Raw genomic sequence first — 23,425 nt, 5'->3', positions numbered from 1 at the left:
AAAGTTTATAATTTTATAATTGTTTTTGTATTTGTATTAAATAACTATGCACTGGGATGGAGGAAATAATTGGTACTGTCACCCATTTCTACACAAGCGAACATCCCTTGTCAAAAAAAAAAGGTTTGGAGCGGATTGAACCTTGGGAAAAATTGAGTAGATACGTTTCAATGCGTTTTTTGAATCTATAAGATCCGTTTCAATCCAAAAGTGACTACAAATTTTTTCCAATCGTCAAATCCATTTCCATCATTTTAAAACAATTAAATCTGTTTCAATCCTGTACATTTTTACAATGAGAGAAATAATATTAGAAAATTTAGTACTCATGTAGGACAAATAACAATGTTACACAGCAATCCAGAGGTGTATTCTCTCATTTTAACAAACTTTACTTAGTAACAGTAATTTTTGTGAAAACTAAAATATTTAAAAACTTGTTTTTTTTTTTGTTTTAGTTGTATTTAGACTTATTATTATTGATTTACTATTCATTTTTATTAATTTTTTATGCACATTTTATTTTTTCATAATAAAGAAATGAAATTAAAATTTTTTGTTGGTGGTGGGATTTGAACCTGGACCTCCAGCATGTCAGTTGAATGTGCTGTCAATTCATCTAAACAGACCTCTTATGTGCAAAATTTTAGATCTGATATAAGTATTAACTACTTTCACGTGTGAGATAAAATTAATAACAAACAGATGCAGAAAGGACATATTCAAGAAAAGTAGTGTATAACAATTTCCTCCCTTTGTTACACAATATACTAATTCCTTCCTGTGGGATTGAAACAAATTAAACTTTTTGACATGTTTTAGTAATGATTAAAATGTATTCATGCACGTTAATCCCTGTTTGTAAATATCCAGTTCAAAACTAATTCATTTTGTGTCTCATACGGATTTAAATGGATTTGTCGTACTCAAAACGGATTCCACACTAAAGTTTTATATAATTGATATAGATTGCAATGTATTGAAACGGATTTAACACTATAATTTCAATTAAATGATATGGATTGCAACGTATTAAAACGGATTTTACACTATATTTCATATATAATTGTTATTGCGGATTGTAATGTATTATCATATTTACTATGTTTTTATTTTCTTTTATGATTTGAAACGTATTTAAACAAGCAAAACACTTGAATCCATAACAATGCATTTCAATCCTTTTTTTTAACGAGGAATTTTATAGTCGATTGGTTTTTTGCCTATAGAAATTTGTCGAAACAAAATAATAATTATAAGCAGAAGCACTTTTCTGACGTAAAATATTCCGCTTTTTTCATATACATATGTATAAATCATCTGAGATCTTATCTAGTATTGATTTTATTTTATAAATAAAAATAATAAAAAGTTTACGGAATATAGATTTATCTACATAAATTGAGGTAAAATACTGGTGGTTATTCCAGCTGAAAATATAGCTTGAATAAAAGTAAAAAAAAAACGCTGAGATCTGGGTTCTAACCCGAGATCTTTGGGATAGTAGATTCATGACTTGACCACTTAGCCATTTCATCACTTATTATACACATACTTTGTGAATCTCATAAGGTGACATACACAGATAATTGTATTTAGGTGGATATTAAGGGTTCCCGATGACAAAATACAGATAGTTTTTTATACCCAGATGTAAACTTTGCCCTGTTAAAAATAAATACATATTTTTTGTATGTATCTTTAGTATGTACTAAAAACATGTAATTTGCCTGGTAATACGTATTAAAAATATGTACTGATTTGGGACTGACTACTTAAAATATATTAAATATAAATATAAGTATTTGATGTGGCCATAAATGGTGTTATTATCCTTATGGTACTTCCATTTAGAGATTCATTCGAATCCATTTCAAGTTATAATCCGTTACGATCCGTTATATACGTCGTTATATATGATGACATGTATAACGGATTGTAACGGATTGAATAAAATTGGATTTACTTTTATGGTTTGAAACTGATTGAATACCCTGCTGAAAAAACTCACGTGAGTTCTCTCGTGAGTACTCACGTGATTACTCACGTGGTTACTAACGTGAGTACTCACGTGAATGTATCGATCAATTCATGACGTGATTACTCACGTGATCACTCACGTGATCACTCACTCAATTATTCTCTTAATGTTTATTACAATAACAAAATGATAATTCTACGAAAAAATTGAAAGGAAAACAATCTTAGGCTGATACTTCTTATTTGTCCTTGAATTGACCTTCTCAAGGTCACTAAGGCAAACTTGAAATGTCATTTCCGACGTAATTTTTTCCGCTGCTCCGTATTCCGAGGTCAAAAATAGGGGTTCCCGTTAAAAAAATACAATGGCCTTCAAATGACTTTGAAAATCGAGTTCAAGGTCAAAGGTGTTGGTGTCATTAGATGGCCCCTTTTGCTCCCTTCAACTTTTGTCAAGGTCATCTTTCGACATCAGTAAAATAAAACCAGACAAACAGCTGTTTAGCAGATTTTTTGTTATTTGACCTTGAATTGACCTTCTCAAGGTCACCAAAGCAAACTTAAAATATCCTTTGCGACGTAATTTTTTCCGCTCTATCCGATTCCAAGGTCTAAAATAGAGGTTCCTATTTAAAAAAATTACAATTACCCTCAAATGACCTTGAAAATCGAGTTTAAGGTCATAGGTGTTTGTGTCATTCGATGGCCCCCTTTACCCCCTTCAACTTTTGTTAAGGTCATTTTTCGTTAAAATTACTTTTTTCCATGGTTTTTTGTCGTGGTCGGATTAAAATGAAACACCCAGTATATATATATATATATATATATATATATATATATATATATATATATATGTGTGTGTGTGTGTGTATACACACACGTACACCATATAGTGTTCTATGACTGTTACAGTAAAAAATAGATTAATATGGTTTGGAACGTATTGAATAAATGTTATTTACTGTTACGGTTTGAAACGGTTTATATCAATATTTAAAAAGTTATAATCCGTTACAGTCCATATATACGTCGATATGAATTGGATGTAACGGATATGGATTGTAACGGATTATAACTTTTTAATTATTGTAATAATCCGTTTCAAACGAAACCATAACAGTACATCAAAATATACCCTGCTGAAAAAACTCACGTGAGTTCTCTCGTGAGTACTCACGTGATTACTCACGTGGTTACTAACGTGAGTACTCACGTGAGTGTATCGATCAATTCATGACGTGATTACTCACGTGAGTACTCACGTGATTACAAGAAACATCAGTTACAAAATTATATCACAAAAATATAAACAAATTATCTTAAATTAAAATATATTTATCATTCATACTATTAACAATAATCGATTATGCTACAAATAACAAAAAAATAGTTTGTCGGTTAAAAAAATATTTATTTCATATTAAAATACATAGAAAATGCTTTCTTGTAACAATACTGTTTTTTATGTAGTAACGATTTATTTTTATTTTTATATAAGTATATACATTTATAACAAACAACTAATAGAATAACTGATTTGGTGTTGGAATTATGTAAGTTACATCTCCTGCTTCAATGAATACACACGTTTTATGAATATCATGTGTTTTTATACATATTTCATCAGACATTTCAGATACTTCTCTTATTATATTCGCATATTTATTAGTTTTTGTTTTAATAACACGGCATATTGTCCATTCAGTGTGTGCTTCAACGTTAATAATAAAATGTAATAATTCAACGAATTTCCCATTTGTTAGCTGCGCGTAATAATTGCAAGATCGTTTATTTTTCTTCTTTGACGTCATAAATAAGGAACCTCCATAAACGATCTTGTGATAAACTTTGGAATTTTTTGGTATATTGTGTGCATTTATTAAATATTCAGAAACTACTTGTACTTTATTTATATACGTAATATTGGATACTTTGTAAGCTTTTTGAACTAGCGATGATATGAGATTCTCACAAAAAAACATTGATATTCCAGGATATTCTGAATAAATTTTTTTTTCCAGAATTTGTATGGTTCGTTCAATGCTTTCATATCTTATTATTTGAGAAATCACTCCTTTAGCCCCATGAATTGATTTTAATAATTTATGATTAGCAGCTTCAAAGGCATAGCTCGAATGACAATACAGAGGGCCCCAGTTATATATGCTTTTAACTATATGAAGCAGTTGATGTGCATTATATGTTAACGCAGTTAACGAATATATATCTTCTGCTTCAGCCACAAATTTAAAAAGCATTTCATTAGCGTAATTCAAATCTGCAAAGGTAATATCGATTTGCAAACAAATGTGCAAGGCGTTTACTAATAATGACCAGTGTTTTAAGATTTTTTTGTGGTTTTTTAAAACCAAACTTAGCAAAGTAATGCTATAGTATAATATCCAATTCTCGTATTCTCGAGCTTTCCATTTTCCGCAGGCTTTTAAAGATCTTGATAACCGTGATAATTGATTAGGAACCTTTAATTTTTGAAAGATATTCTCAAGTATATCTTCCTCTGTCTTTGTTAAAATTATTACGATGTACTCAGTAAATTGTTTACCAACACCAGCTACGTAACAGTGCATGTAGTCTGGTGTAAACCCATCAATAATATCAAAGTTCTGTAAATTTAAAAGTGGCGAAGCAGTTTTAACACCGAATACACGTTTCTGAGTTTGCACAGCTTGAGTTGCATGTTCAATAGTCATTTTATGATTTCTGTTTTCTGATAATGGATTTTCAAACGGATATCGCATACTTCCATTATAATAATATCCTTTGTGCAAACACCAGTCGCACCCATACTTTGAATTAAATTGACTAGTACCATTCATTGGTGCCCGAGCCACTGTATCGACACAAGCGATTAATGCATACACTTTTATAGTACGATTTTGATTTTTTATTGTACACGGAATACCTGCTGTTGAAAGTTTGTTCATTCAATTGACAAATGCATGTAAAAAAATATCCATTTGTGGTTTATTTGGACCAAACCACAAAGCAGTCGTAATAACGCTTTTTAACCTTTCTTGAATAGGAACTTCGTTAAGTATGAGGTAAATTGGTCATATTGAAAAAGTAGAAGATTTAAAAACTGGCGCGCCATCCGTATTGAACATTACCGTCGCATATGCATTGCGATCACATTCTTGGATTGTTTGAACAAACTTTCTGTACATCATACCGTCGTAGATATCTTTTAAATGATCAGCTCATGCAATCATAATAATTTTCATTACTTTCCAAGTAATCACGAATAGCATCAGATGGATTGATAATCGCAAAGAAACACGGGTTTGATGGATTTGACACATCAACACTTGTATTGCACTTTATACAATTGACTGATACCGTAAAATCGTCAAACTTACCAATGTATTGTGTACACGTAGGACATTAAGTAGCGTGTAATGTAATATTTTTATCATCATTACATAATTGATCTATTTTATATCGAGTTTCCGGTAAAACATCTTTACCACATATTATATTTATAAATTTCAATAAATTTGAAATACCTGAAACGGATAACGAATTTGATATAGAATATTTTAGAGCCATTAATAATAATTCAGCAGGACTTCTTTTAACGTGTAACGACATTAAATTAAAAAATTCGCTGTCATCTAGTAAATCCCTTACCGTATTGGCACTTTTTATTGTTTCCTTTAAAAGCGATGACAATTCCTCGTCACTGCTGTATATATCTTCATATAAAATATCTGTAGCAATATTATCCTGTACAGAAATATAATAATTAGTCATACAGATTAAAAGAAAATGAAGATAAATTTAATTATATTCATGCTTTAACTATAATAGCCACTTTTTTGACCTAAAAATTGGGATGAAGAAGCTATTTATTCCCTTAAATAACTTATTTTCCCGTGACCGCTAAAATTATCATTTCCCGCGAAAGCAAGAGTTCTTACACCCGCAAGAACAGAAAATAATTCTAAAAATTGTACAATTTAAAAAAAATTAAAAAAAAAAATTAAAAATGTCATAAATTAGTATACAATACTCGTGCGCATTGGTGATGATGACATTTGCTTTTTTGTCACCCTCGCTATGCTCGGGCGACCAAATACACTACAATTTACACTAGTGCGCGAAATTCTGAATTTTATGCCGAGCGTGTGCGAAACTCTGAATTTCACGCACGCTCATCTGCTAAGAACGTAGGTTCGCACACTCGTGTCAAAATAGTATATTTCGATACAAGTGGGCACATGTATCGAACCATATTTTTCAACACGACGTGCGCGAAAACCGCGGTTTTCGCGGGGCACGTTTTTCGTGTAGCGTTTGCGAAACAACGTTTCCATAACAACGGCATGTTTCACGCCATATTATTTGTTTTGCGCACTAGTTGAAAAACCTGGTGTTTCGCGCACAAACGATCCCGAGAAACTGCGTTTCACGCACGGAGTGTTAAAAATTTGTATTTTTAAACTGTTAATTTTTATATTTTTGTTGTTAAATTAAAAAATTCTTGAAAGATTCGAAAAGTTTTAAAAATAAAAAATATTTAAAATAAAAAAATTAAAAATGTTGAAAATTACAAAAATTTTAAAAACTATAAAATGTTTAAAAAATGAAATGAATTAAATGAAATAATTTTGATGGTGTTTATAAGCATCTAAAACGCAAAAATTAATTAATTGCGTCACATAAACTATGGTGTGCAACAAGGGCTAAGTGGGCTTTTTGACCTCCTATGGTTGTAGTATGAGTCGAAACCAGTATGAAACATTATTCTCTGCACTTTCAAATCTTTTGTTATAAAAAAATATATCATTTTGATCATATATCTTGCTACTTCTTTCTTTCAAAATATTTCAATTGAAGACGTAATAGCCCTGGTAGAAAATTAATGATTCGAATTTGAGGTTACGAGGTTAGGATAATCACCAGCTAAATGAATGAATTTAATTTATTAATATTTTAATTCTTAACATTTAATATAGTCCTATTCTACTATCTAAACAAGGGTTGTATGATACGCATGCACTGCACTTCATTTCCAAAAACTAAACTAAAAAAGAACCCCTTCAAACATTCATTGTGGTTTCGAGTACATAAGATAAGAATTTCACATTTTTCTTGTCATCGGAGATTTTTGACCAAAATCTTAAATCAGCCAATTAAAGTAATAATGCAATAAAGATTGCTTGAACTTATCAAGCAGCTCTTGGCATTTTCAAAAAGAGTGCACATCAATACTCTTTATTGTGTTATTACTTTAATTGACTGATTTGATATTTTGGTCAAAAATCACCGATGACAAGAAAAATGTCAAATTCTTATCTTATGTACTCGAAACCACAATAAATGTTGTATTCAAGTATAGCATAAAAAATTTTGCATTAATTAGGTTTATAAAATCTCTAGAGTTAAAAATAAAAAAAAAAATTTTTAACGTAATCTGGAGAAGATGTGGGAGCTACTAAGAATTTGCAAATGCGCCCCAGGGTATTTAGTATTTAAAATCCCCAAAAAAAACTATGACATGGATTGACATAATTTTATAAGTTATATGGAGTGAAAAACAGTGTTTTTAGCTTCGACATCCCCTCAACTATCAAATAATATTTTAATCGTTAAATAAATTATGAATGTATACATATGTATACATAAAATAAATGGTTATAATAAACATATATCATGAGTTGCAGAAGAAAATTTATTAACCGTAGAAGTACGGAACAAAAATTTATAATTTTTATACAATACTTTTCATTTACTTTTTGGCAAAATACATTTTTTTATACAACTCATGAAACAAAAGTGCATATCAGAACAATATACTTTATATAGATTTATGATTCATTATATTTTTGAAACATATACACAGATTATAAATGTATCAAACTTAATAAAATGTAGGATAATTCACTTACAGAATCAAATAATTTGTAGTCATATACATCAGATGATTTAGCATTTTGCGTGTCTCCTACTATTGGATTATTGTCGTCAATTTTAATCGTTTCAACTAATTGTCGAATTGCAGGCAACTCTGGCTCAATAGGGATTGAACTACAGTTAATTTTATGTAGATCATCTATTTTTTCCTTAAAAATCAATAGGTAAAAATAAAATGAAATATAGAAATTAATGATTTATTAGAAAAAGTATCATATTTATAACTATACAAACCTCTTCAATGGATTTTTTAGCTTTAGTGATAGCATATTTTGTTACTGGTGCATTTTCATCATATAGATACTTTTTTCTCTTTTTCTCTGACATTTTTTGATTGCTGTATATAATTGTTTATGATGTTTGGTTATAACGAAAAATATAAGTATAAATAAACACAGCCGTGCTCTCTCTCTCTCTCTCTCTCTCTCTCTCTCTCTCTCTCTCTCTCTCTCTCTCTCTCTCTCTCTCTCTCTCTCTCTCTCTCTCTCTCTCTCTCTCTCTCTCTCTCTCTCTCTCTCTCTACACACACACACACACACACACACACATATATATATTGTCCGATTGAATTTTTATTTTGGTAGAACGATTCATTAAACTTAACACTACGGCGCTACAGACTCAGTTTTTCATTTGCAAACTTTATTCAAAATGTTTTATGTAATAGAAAAACTGTTCTTTGGGACGACATCCTCTTAATCACAAAATATTTATTTATAACTTAATATATATTGTACTATTTAAACTATGTATAATTTGTAGCTATATCTGGGAGAAAATATATACATTGGAAGTTTTCAATGGGAGCTTTTGCCCTCTACATTTTTAATTTATCTGGCTTTGCACATATGGGATTCGCGTGATTTATGTAATAGAGCCTTAGATGTTAGCAAAGTTAACAATCATATACCTGGAAGGTCTCCTGTCAAGCTGATTGAAAACAATCTACTAAGATTACTTATAAGTATGATGTATTTTTTAGCAAATGAAATCAATGACTTCTTATTTTTTCAACCACTTTCTAACTAGTTTATGTTTTTGTACAGGCTTGTACTCGGACTTTTTGATACGCCAAGGCTACTCAGCAGAAGAAAAAGTACGATTTTTGTTAAAAGTTACCTATATTCTAAGATTTAAGATAAGAGATTTGAGACGCGAGGAAATAAAACGGCTTACCAATGCAGCACCTAATCAACGCAATCCTCGTAGAAAACTACGTTACACTGATCAAAATAGAATAACTAAGAAATCTAAATCAAATGAAACATACGTTGAAAATGTTTTATAAGGCTTTATCTTAATTCGCATTATTCCATTCTTAATTCTTAATTCTCATTATTATTGATTATTTTCAAACAAGAGAGTAGTTTTGACATGATCTCATCTCAAATATTGTGATTTAAAAGTTTGAAGAAAAAAATTTCTTTCTAGTATTATAGCCAATGAGTTCAACTCTTATTTCTGCAATATTGGTAAAAAACTAAGTGATAAAATTAAACAACCAACTAGTGCTAAGGCACATCAACCAATAAAATATCCAAAATCTATTTTCTTGACCCCAACTAATAACAGTGAGATAAGTAAAATCATAAAGAACATGGAATTGAAAAGCGGTGGAGTAGATAAGATAAATGTAAAAACAATAAAGCTGCTATCGGATTATATAATAAATCCATTAGTGCATATTATTAACTTATGTATTGAAAAGGGTATTTGGCCAGAAGCGTTAAAAAGTGCTGAGGTGATACCAATATATAAAGCGAAAAGTAAGAAACAAGTATCAAACTACAGACCAATCTCTTTAATCTCAAACTTAGCTAAGATATTGGAAAGAGTTATATATTGCAGAATTACTGAATTTATAAACAAAAGTAAGATCATAGCGGAAAATCAGTATGGTTTTGTAAAAAATAAAGGCACAAAGGAAGCATTATATCATATAACAAACATTATTTATAATAAATTAGATAAAAGTAAGCCAATAGCTATAAGTTTTTTGGATCTCTCAAAAGCATTTGATACTGTAAATCACAAAATTTTGTTGGATAAACTTTCTAATTATGGTATTAGGGGAATAGCATATAAATTAATTAGGAGTTACTTAACTAATAGGTGCCAAAGAGTTAAACTGAAAGATGTCGTAAGCAGTTATGAGGCTGTTGATACAGGGGTGCCACAAGGAACTATATTAGGACCACTATTTTTTATTTTATACGTCAATGATCTCTTGATAAATATGACAAAAGAAACAATCATATCCTATGCTGATGACACAGCTGTAATATCAACTGATGATAACTGGAGTAATGTTGAAATCAAGATGAACGACTACTTAAGTAACATATCGGTCTGGCTTGCACAAAATAAATTATCCTTAAACATTGACAAAACGGTATATATGACTTTTGGTAATTATATTGATAGTGTCCCAAGAAACTTTACATGTCAAATAGAGGGAAAGGTCTTGAAAAGGGTGGAACACTGTAAATACTTAGGTATAATCTTCGATTTTAACATGAAATGGAAACAACATATAGAATATTTAATAAATAAAACTAAATATTTAGTGTTTGTATTTTATAAGCTAAGAACATTCATGGAAACACATACATTATTAATGATATACTATGCATTCTTTCACAGTGTTATAAATTATGGAATAATAGCATGGGGGGGAGCGTATAATAACAACTTGAATATATTACAAAATTTACAAAGTAGATTGCCAAAAATAATAAGTAACAACAAATTCATGACTCATAACAAACCTCTAAACTTAAGACAATTGTTTGCGTTTGAATCCATAGTGTTCCACTATAATGATATGAAAAACAGGTTCTTGACATCGAATAGCGTAACAAGGAAAAAGTTGATACAGATACCACAAAGAACTAAAACTGTAAGCCAAAAAAACAGCTATATAAAGGCTGTTGGTGTATTCAATGATCTTCCGAACGAGCTAAAGACTTTAAACAAATATGAAACAGCGAAAAGTAAAATAAAGGAATGGATTAGGATGAATGAATGATATGCTAAAATACTAGGGATGAATATTTAGGTTCTATTTAAAAATTAAATTGTAAGAGGATCTCTTGTAAGGGGAAATGTGTTATAATAAAGGAATTGTAATTAGTATTAAGTTTTAGTAGATAAGAGTGGCCAGTCCTGCCAACAGGTACCTGCGAGTACCTCTGCGGGATTTACTGGTGCATTGCGGAGTGTAAGTCACTATTGTAATTCACTACTCGATGATATGTACTCGAAACCACAATGAATGTTTGAATGGGTTCTTTTTTAGTTTAGTTTTTGGAAATGAAGTGCAGTGCATGCGTATCATACAACCCTTGTTTAGATAGTAGAATAGGACTATATTAAATGTTAAGAATTAAAATATTAATAAATTAAATTCATTCATTTAGCTGGTGATTATCCTAACCTCGTAACCTCAAATTCGAATCATTAATTTTCTACCAGGGCTATTACGTCTTCAATTGAAATATTTTGAAAGAAAGAAGTAGCAAGATATATGATCAAAATGATATATTTTTTTATAACAAAAGATTTGAAAGTGCAGAGAATAATGTTTCATACTGGTTTCGACTCATACTACAACCATAGGAGGTCAAAAAGCCCACTTAGCCCTTGTTGCACACCATAGTTTATGTGACGCAATTAATTAATTTTTGCGTTTTAGATGCTTATAAACACCATCAAAATTATTTCATTTAATTCATTTCATTTTTTAAACATTTTATAGTTTTTAAAATTTTTGTAATTTTCAACATTTTTAATTTTTTTATTTTAAATATTTTTTATTTTTAAAACTTTTCGAATCTTTCAAGAATTTTTTAATTTAACAACAAAAATATAAAAATTAACAGTTTAAAAATACAATTTTTTAACACTCCGTGCGTGAAACGCAGTTTCTCGGGATCGTTTTTCGTGCGCGAAACACCAGGTTTTTCAACTAGTGCGCAAAACAAATAATATGGCGTGAAACATGCCGTTGTTATGGAAACGTTGTTTCGCAAACGCTACACGAAAAACGTGCCCCGCGAAAACCGCGGTTTTCGCGCACGTCGTGTTGAAAAATATGGTTCGATACATGTGCCCACTTGTATCGAAATATACTATTTTGACACGAGTGTGCGAACCTACGTTCTTAGCAGATGAGCGTGCGTGAAATTCAGAGTTTCGCACACGCTCGGCATAAAATTCAGAATTTCGCGCACTAGTGTAAATTGTAGTGTATTTGGTCGCCCGAGCATAGCGAGGGTGACAAAAAAGCAAATGTCATCATCACCAATGCGCACGAGTATTGTATACTAATTTATGACATTTTTAATTTTTTTTTTTAATTTTTTTTAAATTGTACAATTTTTAGAATTATTTTCTGTTCTTGCGGGTGTAAGAACTCTTGCTTTCGCGGGAAATGATAATTTTAGCGGTCACGGGAAAATAAGTTATTTAAGGGAATAAATAGCTTCTTCATCCCAATTTTTAGGTCAAAAAAGTGGCTATTATAGTTAAAGCATGAATATAATTAAATTTATCTTCATTTTCTTTTAATCTGTATGACTAATTATTATATTTCTGTACAGGATAATATTGCTACAGATATTTTATATGAAGGAAACAATAAAAAGTGCCAATACGGTACGGGATTTACTAGATGACAGCGAATTTTTTAATTTAATGTCGTTACACGTTAAAAGAAGTCCTGCTGAATTATTATTAATGGCTCTAAAATATTCTATATCAAATTCGTTATCCGTTTCAGGTATTTCAAATTTATTGAAATTTATAAATATAGTATGTGGTAAAGATGTTTTACCGGAAACTCGATATAAAATAGATCAATTATGTAATGATGATAAAAATATTACATTACACGCTACTTAATGTCCTACGTGTACACAATACATTGGTAAGTTTGACGATTTTACGGTATCAGTCAATTGTATAAAGTGCAATACAAGTGTTGATGTGTCAAATCCATCAAACCCGTGTTTCTTTGCGATTATCAATCCATCTGATGCTATTCGTGATTACTTGGAAAGTAATGAAAATTATTATGATTGCATGAGCTGATCATTTAAAAGATATCTACGACGGTATGATGTACAGAAAGTTTGTTCAAACAATCCAAGAATGTGATCGCAATGCATATGCGACGGTAATGTTCAATACGGATGGCGCGCCAGTTTTTAAATCTTCTACTTTTTCAATATGACCAATTTACCTCATACTTAACGAAGTTCCTATTCAAGAAAGGTTAAAAAGCGTTATTACGACTGCTTTGTGGTTTGGTCCAAATAAACCACAAATGGATATTTTTTTACATGCATTTGTCAATTGAATGAACAAACTTTCAACAGCAGGTATTCCGTGTACAATAAAAAATCAAAATCGTACTATAAAAGTGTATGCATTAATCGCTTGTGTCGATACAGTGGCTCGGGCACCAATGAATGGTACTAGTCAATTTAATTCAAAGTATGGGTGCGACTGGTGTTTGCACAAAGGATATTATTATAATGGAAGTATGCGATATCCGTTTGAAAATCCATTATCAGAAAACAGAAATCATAAAATGACTATTGAACATGCAACTCAAGCTGTGCAAACTCAGAAACGTGTATTCGGTGTTAAAACTGCTTCGCCACTTTTAAATTTACAGAACTTTGATATTATTGATGGGTTTACACCAGACTACATGCACTGTTACGTAGCTGGTGTTGGTAAACAATTTACTGAGTACATCGTAATAATTTTAACAAAGACAGAGGAAGATATACTTGAGAATATCTTTCAAAAATTAAAGGTTCCTAATCAATTATCACGGTTATCAAGATCTTTAAAAGCCTGCGGAAAATGGAAAGCTCGAGAATACGAGAATTGGATATTATACTATAGCATTACTTTGCTAAGTTTGGTTTTAAAAAACCACAAAAAAATCTTAAAACACTGGTCATTATTAGTAAACGCCTTGCACATTTGTTTGCAAATCGATATTACCTTTGCAGATTTGAATTACGCTAATGAAATGCTTTTTAAATTTGTGGCTGAAGCAGAAGATATATATTCGTTAACTGCGTTAACATATAATGCACATCAACTGCTTCATATAGTTAAAAGCATATATAACTGGGGCCCTCTGTATTGTCATTCGAGCTATGCCTTTGAAGCTGCTAATCATAAATTATTAAAATCAATTCATGGGGCTAAAGGAGTGATTTCTCAAATAATAAGATATGAAAGCATTGAACGAACCATACAAATTCTGGAAAAAAAAATTTATTCAGAATATCCTGGAATATCAATGTTTTTTTGTGAGAATCTCATATCATCGCTAGTTCAAAAAGCTTACAAAGTATCCAACATTACGTATATAAATAAAGTACAAGTAGTTTCTGAATATTTAATAAATGCACACAATATACCAAAAAATTCCAAAGTTTATCACAAGATCGTTTATGGAGGTTCCTTATTTATGACGTCAAAGAAGAAAAATAAACGATCTTGCAATTATTACGCGCAGCTAACAAATGGGAAATTCGTTGAATTATTACATTTTATTATTAACGTTGAAGCACACACTGAATGGACAATATGCCGTGTTATTAAAACAAAAACTAATAAATATGCGAATATAATAAGAGAAGTATCTGAAATGTCTGATGAAATATGTATAAAAACACATGATATTCATAAAACGTGTGTATTCATTGAAGCAGGAGATGTAACTTACATAATTCCAACACCAAATCAGTTATTCTATTAGTTGTTTGTTATAAATGTATATACTTATATAAAAATAAAAATAAATCGTTACTACATAAAAAACAGTATTGTTACAAGAAAGCATTTTCTATGTATTTTAATATGAAATAAATATTTTTTTAACCGACAAACTATTTTTTTGTTATTTGTAGCATAATCGATTATTGTTAATAGTATGAATGATAAATATATTTTAATTTAAGATAATTTGTTTATATTTTTGTGATATAATTTTGTAACTGATGTTTCTTGTAATCACGTGAGTACTCACGTGAGTAATCACGTCATGAATTGATCGATACACTCACGTGAGTACTCACGTTAGTAACCACGTGAGTAATCACGTGAGTACTCACGAGAGAACTCACGTAAGTTTTTTCAGCAGGGTATATTTTGATGTACTGTTATGGTTTCGTTTGAAACGGATTATTACAATAATTAAAAAGTTATAATCCGTTACAATCCATATCCGTTACATCCAATTCATATCGACGTATATATGGACTGTAACGGATTATAACTTTTTAAATATTGATATAAACCGTTTCAAACCGTAACAGTAAATAACATTTATTCAATACGTTCCAAACCATATTAATCTATTTTTTACTGTAACAGTCATAGAACACTATATGGTGTACGTGTGTGTGTATACACACACACACACACACACACATATATATATATATATATATATATATATATATATACTGGGTGTTTCATTTTAATCCGACCACAAAAAACCATGGAAAAAAGTAATTTTAACGAAAAATGACCTTAACAAAAGTTGAAGGGGGTAAAGGGGGCCATCGAATGACACAAACACCTATGACCTTAAACTCGATTTTCAAGGTCATTTGAGGGTAATTGTAATTTTTTTAAATAGGAACCTCTATTTTAGACCTTGGAATCGGATAGAGCGGAAAAAATTACGTCGCAAAGGATATTTTAAGTTTGCTTTGGTGACCTTGAGAAGGTCAATTCAAGGTCAAATAACAAAAAATCTGCTAAACAGCTGTTTGTCTAGTTTTATTTTACTGATGTCGAAAGATGACCTTGACAAAAGTTGAAGGGAGCAAAAGGGGCCATCTAATGACACCAACACCTTTGACCTTGAACTCGATTTTCAAAGTCATTTGAAGGCCATTGTATTTTTTTAACGGGAACCCCTATTTTTGACCTCGGAATACGGAGCAGCGGAAAAAATTACGTCGGAAATGACATTTCAAGTTTGCCTTAGTGACCTTGAGAAGGTCAATTCAAGGTCAAATAAGAAGTATCAGCCTAAGATTGTTTTCCTTTCAATTTTTTCGTAGAATTATCATTTTGTTATTGTAATAAACATTAAGAGAATAATTGACTTAAAATGTGATTATGCTTTGCTGACTTCAAAGCCATTTTGTAAGGTCAAAAGTGCAAAAATGCAATATTAAATGTTATGTGGAGTCCATATTTATATCCTAACTTTAGTGTTGCCCAGGAACAACGACGTGGACGTAATAGGATTGTGTTCCCTTTGGGGTGCTTGATTAGAGTGAGTCTCCTTGCCTCTCACTTTTATTATGTACAGATTTGAATGTAGGTGCCCAAAGACACCACCATTTTTTTGGATTCTATTCAGTTCTTGGGATGTTTTCGTAAGCGAATTTTTATCCTATCTTTAGCGTTACTCAGGAACGACGTGGACAAAATTGGCTACTAATTTTCCTCATCGAATTTTGCCTGAATTTATTGTTGAAATAAATAATTTATTTTGTAAAGATGATTTTGCATGTTGAATTTTCCCGCGACTCATTGTTGAAATAGACAATTTTTCTAATAAGAGATCTCTTTTCATATGAATTTATCCTCTACTCATTGTTACTTACACTTAGTATTCAATAGTTTACTAGTTATTGAATAGTTATTGATTAGCCAAACTAATCAAATATCATTTGTTTAACATTTTCTCTTTTTCATCCATTGACCTTTATTTTTTCTATTAAAATTTATTACTCATCGAAAGCTATCAGGTCTAGGCGTTTTTTTTAAGATTATTTTGAGCTGGATTTTTAGCTGGAAAATTCACCTCAATTTTGCCACAATCCAGTAGATATCCAACTAGAAATCCGGACGGATTATCCAGCTGGAATACATGCCGGATTCACATGGAATCCATGTTAATCCATGTGGATATCCAGCTGGAAATCCAGCTGGAAATCCAGCTGGATATCAATCCGATTATTTTCAACAGGGCGCTGCAGCATTTTTTCGCCTTTCAGTCTGAAAACGACTACTTTTGTCCCTAATTTTAGGTAAAAAAACGCGAAGATCATGTATGTGTTACACAAATTAATTATTGTACTCGGGGAACGGGTAATTGGGTTAACACATTTAGGTTTCAGATTTATTTCTCGCTTTGCTTGCCTTCTTTCAATGTCCCGACGTGTTTTTGAAGGGTTAAGATTGTGAAGTTGAGGACCAGGGTTCGAGTCTCGGTTAAGGCAGAGTTTTTTTCACTTATTTGCAGTCAATTTGTTTGGATTAGCATCAACAAATATATTTTTCGTAATTGTTTAGTAAAAACAAAATAATTTATTTTAATTAAAACAAATACTTCAATTTGATGAGTTATTTCTAATGCAATTTTTAACGTGATTTATCACGTGAGAAATCACGCCAAATAGTCACGTGATAAATTACGTGATTTTTCTCGCCAGGGGTGGCAATTTATGCCAAACGGCAATTATTAATTACATATATATTTCTCAATGCCAGTCTGTGCTAAGATGTCGCAAAACTATGCTAAAACTATGTCACACTATTCCTCAAATGTACCAAATGTCCGAAATCTATATGGTTTGGCACAATTTTAGAACAGTTTTACATTTCCACCTCAAGTAAAATTTTCCGCACTTTCCGATTCTGAATTCGAAATTTGGAAATTTTCATTGGATAATTTCAAAATGGCGGTTTGAATTAAGTGAAAAATTAGAAATACATTTTTCAACATTTTCACATGCACCAAATTCAAAGCGCCATTTTAAAATTTTCCAATAGAATTTTCCAAATTCCGACTTCAGAATTACCCACGTGAAAATATTATATGAGATCTCATATTGATCTCATGTAGATTTCATATACATCTCATATAATCCTTATATAGATCTCAGTACGCATTTCAGTCGTATCATTGATTTTATTTAATAAATAAAAATAATAAAAAGTTTACGGAATATATAGATTTATCAACATAAATTGAGGCAAAATGCTGGTGGTTATTCCAGATGAATATATAGCTTGAATAAAAGTAAAAAAAAAACGTTGAGACCTGCTGGGCTCAAACCCGAGATCTTTGGGTTAGTAGCCTTTAGCCATTTCATAACATATTATATTCGTACATTGTAAATCCCATAACGTCACATCTGCTCTGTAGCGATTATCTGCTATATATAAAAACTGTTGGTACATAGTGTAGATCTAGCTACAAAAAACTCCAGATTGCTGTACCGGGACCTCGTCATCGGCCGTAGCAACGTAACACCGTCGTAATACACCCTGTTAAAAATAAATACATATTTTTTGTATGTATCTTTAGTACGTACTAAAAACATGTAATTTGCCTGGTAATACGTATTAAAAATATGTACTGATTTGGGACTGACTATTTTAAATATATTAAATATAAATATAAGTATTTGATGTGACCATGAATGGTGTTATTATCCTTACGGTACTTCCATTTATGGCCAAATTACATGTTTTTAGTACGTACTAAAGATACATACAAAAAATATGTATTTATTTTTAACAGGGCAAAGTTTACATCTGGGTATAAAAAACTATCTGTATTTTGTCATCGGGAACCCTTAATATCTACCTAAATACAATTATCTGTGTATGTCACCTTATGAGATTCACAAAGTATGTGTATAATAAGTGATGAAATGGCTAAGTGGTCAAGTCTACTATCCCAAAGATCTCGGGTTAGAACCCAGATCTCAGCGGTTTTTTTTTACTTTTATTCAAGCTATATTTTCAGCTGGAATAACCACCAGTATTTTACCTCAATTTATGTAGATAAATCTATATTCCGTAAACTTTTTATTATTTTTATTTATAAAATAAAATCAATACTAGATAAGATCTCAGATGATTTATACATATGTATATGAAAAAAGCGGAAAATTTTACGTCAGAAAAGTGCTTCTGCTTATAATTATTATTTTGTTTCGACAAATTTCTATAGGCAAAAAACCAATCGACTATAAAATTCCTCGTTAAAAAAAAAGGATTGAAATGCATTGTTATGGATTCAAGTGTTTTGCTTGTTTAAATACGTTTCAAATCATAAAAGAAAATAAAAACATAGTAATGATAATACATTACAATCCGCAATAACAATTATATATGAAATATAGTGTAAAATCCGTTCTAATACGTTGCAATCTATATCATTTATATGAAATTATAGTGTTAAATCCGTTTCAATACATTGCAATCTATATCAATTATATAAAACTTTAGTGTGGAATCCGTTTTGAGTACGACAAATCCATTTAAATCCGTATGAGACACAAAATGAATTAGTTTTGAACTGGATATTTACAAACAGGGATTAACGTGCATGAATACATTTTAATCATTACTAAAACATGTCAAAAAATTTAATTTGTTTCAATCCCACAGGAAGGAATTAGTATATTGTGTAACAAAGGGAGGAAATTGTTATACACTACTTTTCTTGAATATGTCCTTTCTGCATCTGTTTGTTATTAATTTTATCTCACACGTGAAAGTAGTTAATACTTATATCAGATCTAAAATTTTGCACATAAGAGGTCTGTTTAGATGAATTGACAGCACATTCAACTGACATGCTGGAGGTCCAGGTTCAAATCCCACCACCAACAAAAAATTTTAATTTCATTTCTTTATTATGAAAAAATAAAATGTGCATAAAAAATTAATAAAAATGAATAGTAAATCAATAATAATAAGTCTAAATACAACTAAAACAAAAAAAAAACAAGTTTTTAAATATTTTAGTTTTCACAAAAATTACTGTTACTAAGTAAAGTTTGTTAAAATGAGAGAATACACCTCTGGATTGCTGTGTAACATTGTTATTTGTCCTACATGAGTACTAAATTTTCTAATATTATTTCTCTCATTGTAAAAATGTACAGGATTGAAACAGATTTAATTGTTTTAAAATGATGGAAATGGATTTGACGATTGGAAAAAATTTGTAGTCACTTTTGGATTGAAACGGATCTTATAGATTCAAAAAACGCATTGAAACGTATCTACTCAATTTTTCCCAAGGTTCAATCCGTTCCAAACCTTTTTTTTTTTGACAAGGGATGTTCGCTTGTGTAGAAATGGGTGACAGTACCAATTATTTCCTCCATTCCAGTGCATAGTTATTTAATACAAATACAAAAACAATTATAAAATTATAAACTTTATAATTGTTTCGAATTTTTATTATTTTTTAGAAGTGGATATTTATTACAACAAATTAAATCAGTTTGTATTAAAGAATTAAAATCATCTGTTCTAAGATGATTTTAAGTCTTACATGATGGTGAGATACTAAGATCTACTTCATACCATAAAAAATCAAATTGATAATTGTTTCTCATTATATTGGTTACAAAACAAACATGGAACACAAAGTTTTTGTTGATTTAATAACTCAAAAAATTTATTTTATTAAATATTGTATACGAAGTGTTTGCCAAAATTATGCGTGATTATGCGGATATAAGACTTAACTAATTTAAATTATTATGATGGCAACCGCAGAACACTGCATTTTGATGCTATATGCAAGTATATATATTTATTATTTACGATCGAAGAATGTTGGCTATAGGACCTTTTAACATAGCTCCATCAACCTCCCCTTAAGAGAAAATTAACAATTTTAATGCAACCAAAGTTACAGTTTATTAGAAAAAAGATGTTTTTCTAATTCTAAAAATGCACTTTTTTATATATACTTACTTTTGCATTAATGCTTTAATTACCTAATTAACAAGACAACGAAAAATAATGTTTTGCAACACCTTGGGTAAAAGTGCCACATTCTTTCCCACTTCCAAAAGTCAAATGTACTTTTAAATGTTGTTTAAGTTGCAAAAAATAGCACATTGTCCTTGGCAGGTAAAGTAAAGTCCCGCCACCCTTGCTTTTGGCTTGGATAGCAACACTCTGTTGCTATCGACTTAGCAGTTTTTTACCTCCCTCATGGTATAATATACTATTCTGAAAGCTTTAGATTTTATTATACTATAGCCTAATAAATGTCTCATAAATGTAAAGATTAATACTAATATTTATTTATCATGGTAATAAACATTTCAGATTAGTATTAATAAACAAGAATGCTATATGTAGGACAGATCATTCAAAACCACATACAAGATTATTGGATAAAATATTCTTTCATACTGATTATGACAATATTGAAGTACCAATTATTTCAAATAAAAATATCAGTATTTATGAACAATATATTAAAACAGGAAAAGTATATTTAAGAACTTGATGTATTTTTAAGTATTTATGCTTTTTGAAAACTTACTAAAATCAATTTACAGATTGGAGGATCCATGCCAAGTCCTAGTGATATGAGTTTATATGAACGTTATGCTCATCAGCAACAACTTGATCTTGGTATCTTACACCCAGACTTACCATGAGTACATAAGTATGTGTGTGTGAATATATATTAAAATACATTAAAATGTAAAATAAAAAAATTGAAAGCTAAATTTTTAGGATTTTTGATGTTAAATGTAACGTAAATAAAACTAAACATATTACACTGTTTGACTTTTATTCAAAACCAATTGTAGTTAATACAGGTTTATTTTTAGCGGATGCACAAGCATCTTTTAAGCTTACTTAAGCTTCTTTTTTGGACGAATGTTGTTTGTGTGACCACATTTTTTCTTACGACAATTAGTAGCACGTGGATGAAGTCGTGCATAACATTTACGACAAATCATTTTGTCACAATTATATTTTTGAGCTAAAATTCTGAGAGTTGGTTCAATTACTCCACCTCTAAGTCTCAAGACAAGATGCAATGTAGATTCTGCGGATTAGAAAATTTATTTTGAATATTAAATTTTATTAGTATAAATAGCTATAGAATTGATAAAAATTCCTTTGTTACCTTTCTGTATGTTGTAATCGGACAATGTTCGACCATCCTCTAACTGTTTGCCAGCAAAAATCAATCGCTGTTGATCTGGAGGAATACCTTCCTTATCTTGGATTTTAGCTTTAACATTTTCTATAGTATCTGAAGCTTCGACCTCTAAAGTTATGGTCTTGCCTGTCAAAGTTTTGACAAAAATTTGCATTGTGCTTCAACTGAAACAGTATAAGTTAAAAGATAAATACATATTTGTATATATACGTACATATATACGCATGTATATTTCGTATTCGTTGGTTAAGTATTATAAAAAAGACATTTATGATAATATAATGACACGAAAATACTATTGAAGATGATCTATTTAATCGTAAATTCAAATCAATATCCATAAAATATTAATTTATTATAGGTGAATTACGGATCATTTGTATCAATAGTTATATCAAAATTAAATATGTTAAAACTGATGTTCTAGCTTTTGAGAATAAATAACAGTGGTTGTAAACTTTTACAGAAAAAAAATATATTTTTTTTTTTAATTGTCTGCGCAATATGAAATCACATGATTCTAATCATTTTTTAAACAAGTTATCAATCAAAATCAAGCAAAATTTAATATTAATTTCACTTACTGATTCAACCACGTGTTTTAGCCCCAAAAAGTCAGCACGAAGAGGTTGGTCGCTTATTCACTTTTCTCTGTTCTTTATAATAGATTTGAACTACGGAACATTAACCGAAAGTTTAAGGCCAGTTACGCGCTACAAAGAATAGGAAACAGATTCGCCTGTCCAAGCAAAAGTGGCACATCTAGCTGCTAGCGGAGAACGGCAAAAACGGCAATACAGTGCTAGGGTCACGATTATAAATTATTTATAGCAGGGTTGGAAAAATGGCAACCGTAAGTGCTGAAGTGTAGAAAACGCACCCAGTGGCTAAACAAAAACCGTACTGACTTAGAAAGCAGAAAGCTATAGTTTATTGCGCGAGAGTTGAGCTAGGCATATAAACAATATGTATAAATAAAAGTTCTTTTATCTATTGCATAATCAATATATTAAAAAAATGTTTTTTTCTCGCATTCGCACTTCCGAATTCACGAATTTCCGTTTGATGGATATAATTATTTAACACGAGCTGCACATTAGCAGGCGAGTGGGAAAAATTTTATAGTGTAACACACAAAAGCGTGAAAAAAACACAGCCGTTTCTGATGTAGAACATGGCAGTTTAAGAGTGCTCTATACCTCTGAGACAGCTAATCAGAGCGTCGGATTCCAAGTCAACCGGAAGTATTATTCTCGACGAACTACGGATTTATTATTAAATATTTTATTAAACAAATGGTTGCAAAAAAATCTTCATATTTTTCCGCACGTGGGATGATTCCGTGTTTTTGCAAATAATTATTTAGACGCGATAAAAATAATCTCGACAGTTTTCGCTGATATGTCGTCTGCTTCTGCAGCACGAGCCACCAAGAGAGATGCACGAAAAATGCGTGATTGTCTATTACCTGGGCGAAATTTCTGCAAAAACGCTATCATCCCACGTAAGGAAGAACCTGAAGAA

At 30.5% G+C, this 23,425-nt stretch overlaps 3 protein-coding genes across 14 annotated transcripts in view; 1 reads left to right on the top strand and 2 right to left on the bottom strand.

Annotated features, from left to right (window-relative positions):
- Nucleotides 1–21,511, top strand: part of LOC100677985 (polyphosphoinositide phosphatase) — a 489,206-nt gene extending 467,695 nt beyond the window's left edge. For 6 of the 9 annotated variants that reach the window (XM_031927124.2, XM_032601861.1, XM_031927126.2 and 3 more), the window contains 2 exons: nucleotides 21,049–21,214; nucleotides 21,285–21,509. In XM_031927124.2, coding sequence (XP_031782984.1) covers nucleotides 21,049–21,214; nucleotides 21,285–21,386 — 268 coding nt within the window. In that variant the 3' untranslated portion in view covers nucleotides 21,387–21,509. Of the gene's footprint in view, nucleotides 1–21,048; nucleotides 21,215–21,284 lie in introns of all 9 variants that reach the window. The other 3 variants (XR_004345259.1, XR_004345258.1, XM_031927127.2) reach the window with 2 other exon arrangements.
- Nucleotides 3,367–8,355, bottom strand: LOC116416874. 2 transcript variants are annotated; one of them, XM_031927132.1, is made up of 3 exons: nucleotides 8,149–8,355; nucleotides 7,890–8,063; nucleotides 3,367–5,724 (listed from the first exon to the last, which is right to left on the bottom strand). In XM_031927132.1, exon 3 carries the CDS (start codon nucleotides 4,923–4,925, stop codon nucleotides 3,501–3,503), a length of 1,425 nt encoding a protein of 474 aa, XP_031782992.1. In that variant the 5' UTR covers nucleotides 4,926–5,724; nucleotides 7,890–8,063; nucleotides 8,149–8,355; the 3' UTR covers nucleotides 3,367–3,500. The 2 variants fall into 2 exon arrangements, with proteins under 2 accessions (XP_031782992.1, XP_031782993.1); XM_031927133.1 differs by having other exon boundaries at nucleotides 5,282–5,724.
- Nucleotides 21,507–23,425, bottom strand: LOC100115892 (ubiquitin-60S ribosomal protein L40). 3 transcript variants are annotated; one of them, XM_001600260.6, is made up of 3 exons: nucleotides 22,486–23,425; nucleotides 21,866–22,065; nucleotides 21,507–21,784 (listed from the first exon to the last, which is right to left on the bottom strand). In XM_001600260.6, exons 2-3 carry the CDS (start codon nucleotides 22,053–22,055, stop codon nucleotides 21,588–21,590), a joined length of 387 nt encoding a protein of 128 aa, XP_001600310.1. In that variant the 5' UTR covers nucleotides 22,056–22,065; nucleotides 22,486–23,425; the 3' UTR covers nucleotides 21,507–21,587. The 3 variants fall into 3 exon arrangements, with proteins under 3 accessions (XP_001600310.1, XP_032457754.1, XP_032457755.1); XM_032601863.1 differs by having other exon boundaries at nucleotides 22,366–22,494; XM_032601864.1 differs by lacking the exon at nucleotides 22,486–23,425 and adding an exon at nucleotides 22,272–22,468.

The sequence above is a fragment of the Nasonia vitripennis genome (assembly GCF_009193385.2).
Source record: "Nasonia vitripennis strain AsymCx chromosome 3 unlocalized genomic scaffold, Nvit_psr_1.1 chr3_random0010, whole genome shotgun sequence".
Lineage (NCBI taxonomy): Eukaryota > Metazoa > Arthropoda > Insecta > Hymenoptera > Pteromalidae > Nasonia > Nasonia vitripennis.
Note: the sequence above shows the minus strand (reverse complement) of the source record. Positions and strands in the feature narration are given on the sequence as shown.

Coding starts and splice junctions, on each gene's coding strand:
- LOC116416874 (XM_031927132.1), bottom strand. CDS start 4,925: ATGAACAAACTTTCAACAGCAGGTATTCCGTGTACAATAAAAAATCAA.
- LOC100115892 (XM_001600260.6), bottom strand. CDS start 22,055: ATGCAAATTTTTGTCAAAACTTTGACAGGCAAGACCATAACTTTAGAG. Junction 21,785..21,865: donor CGATTACAACATACAGAAAG/GTAACAAAGGAA, acceptor TCTAATCCGCAG/AATCTACATTGCATCTTGTC.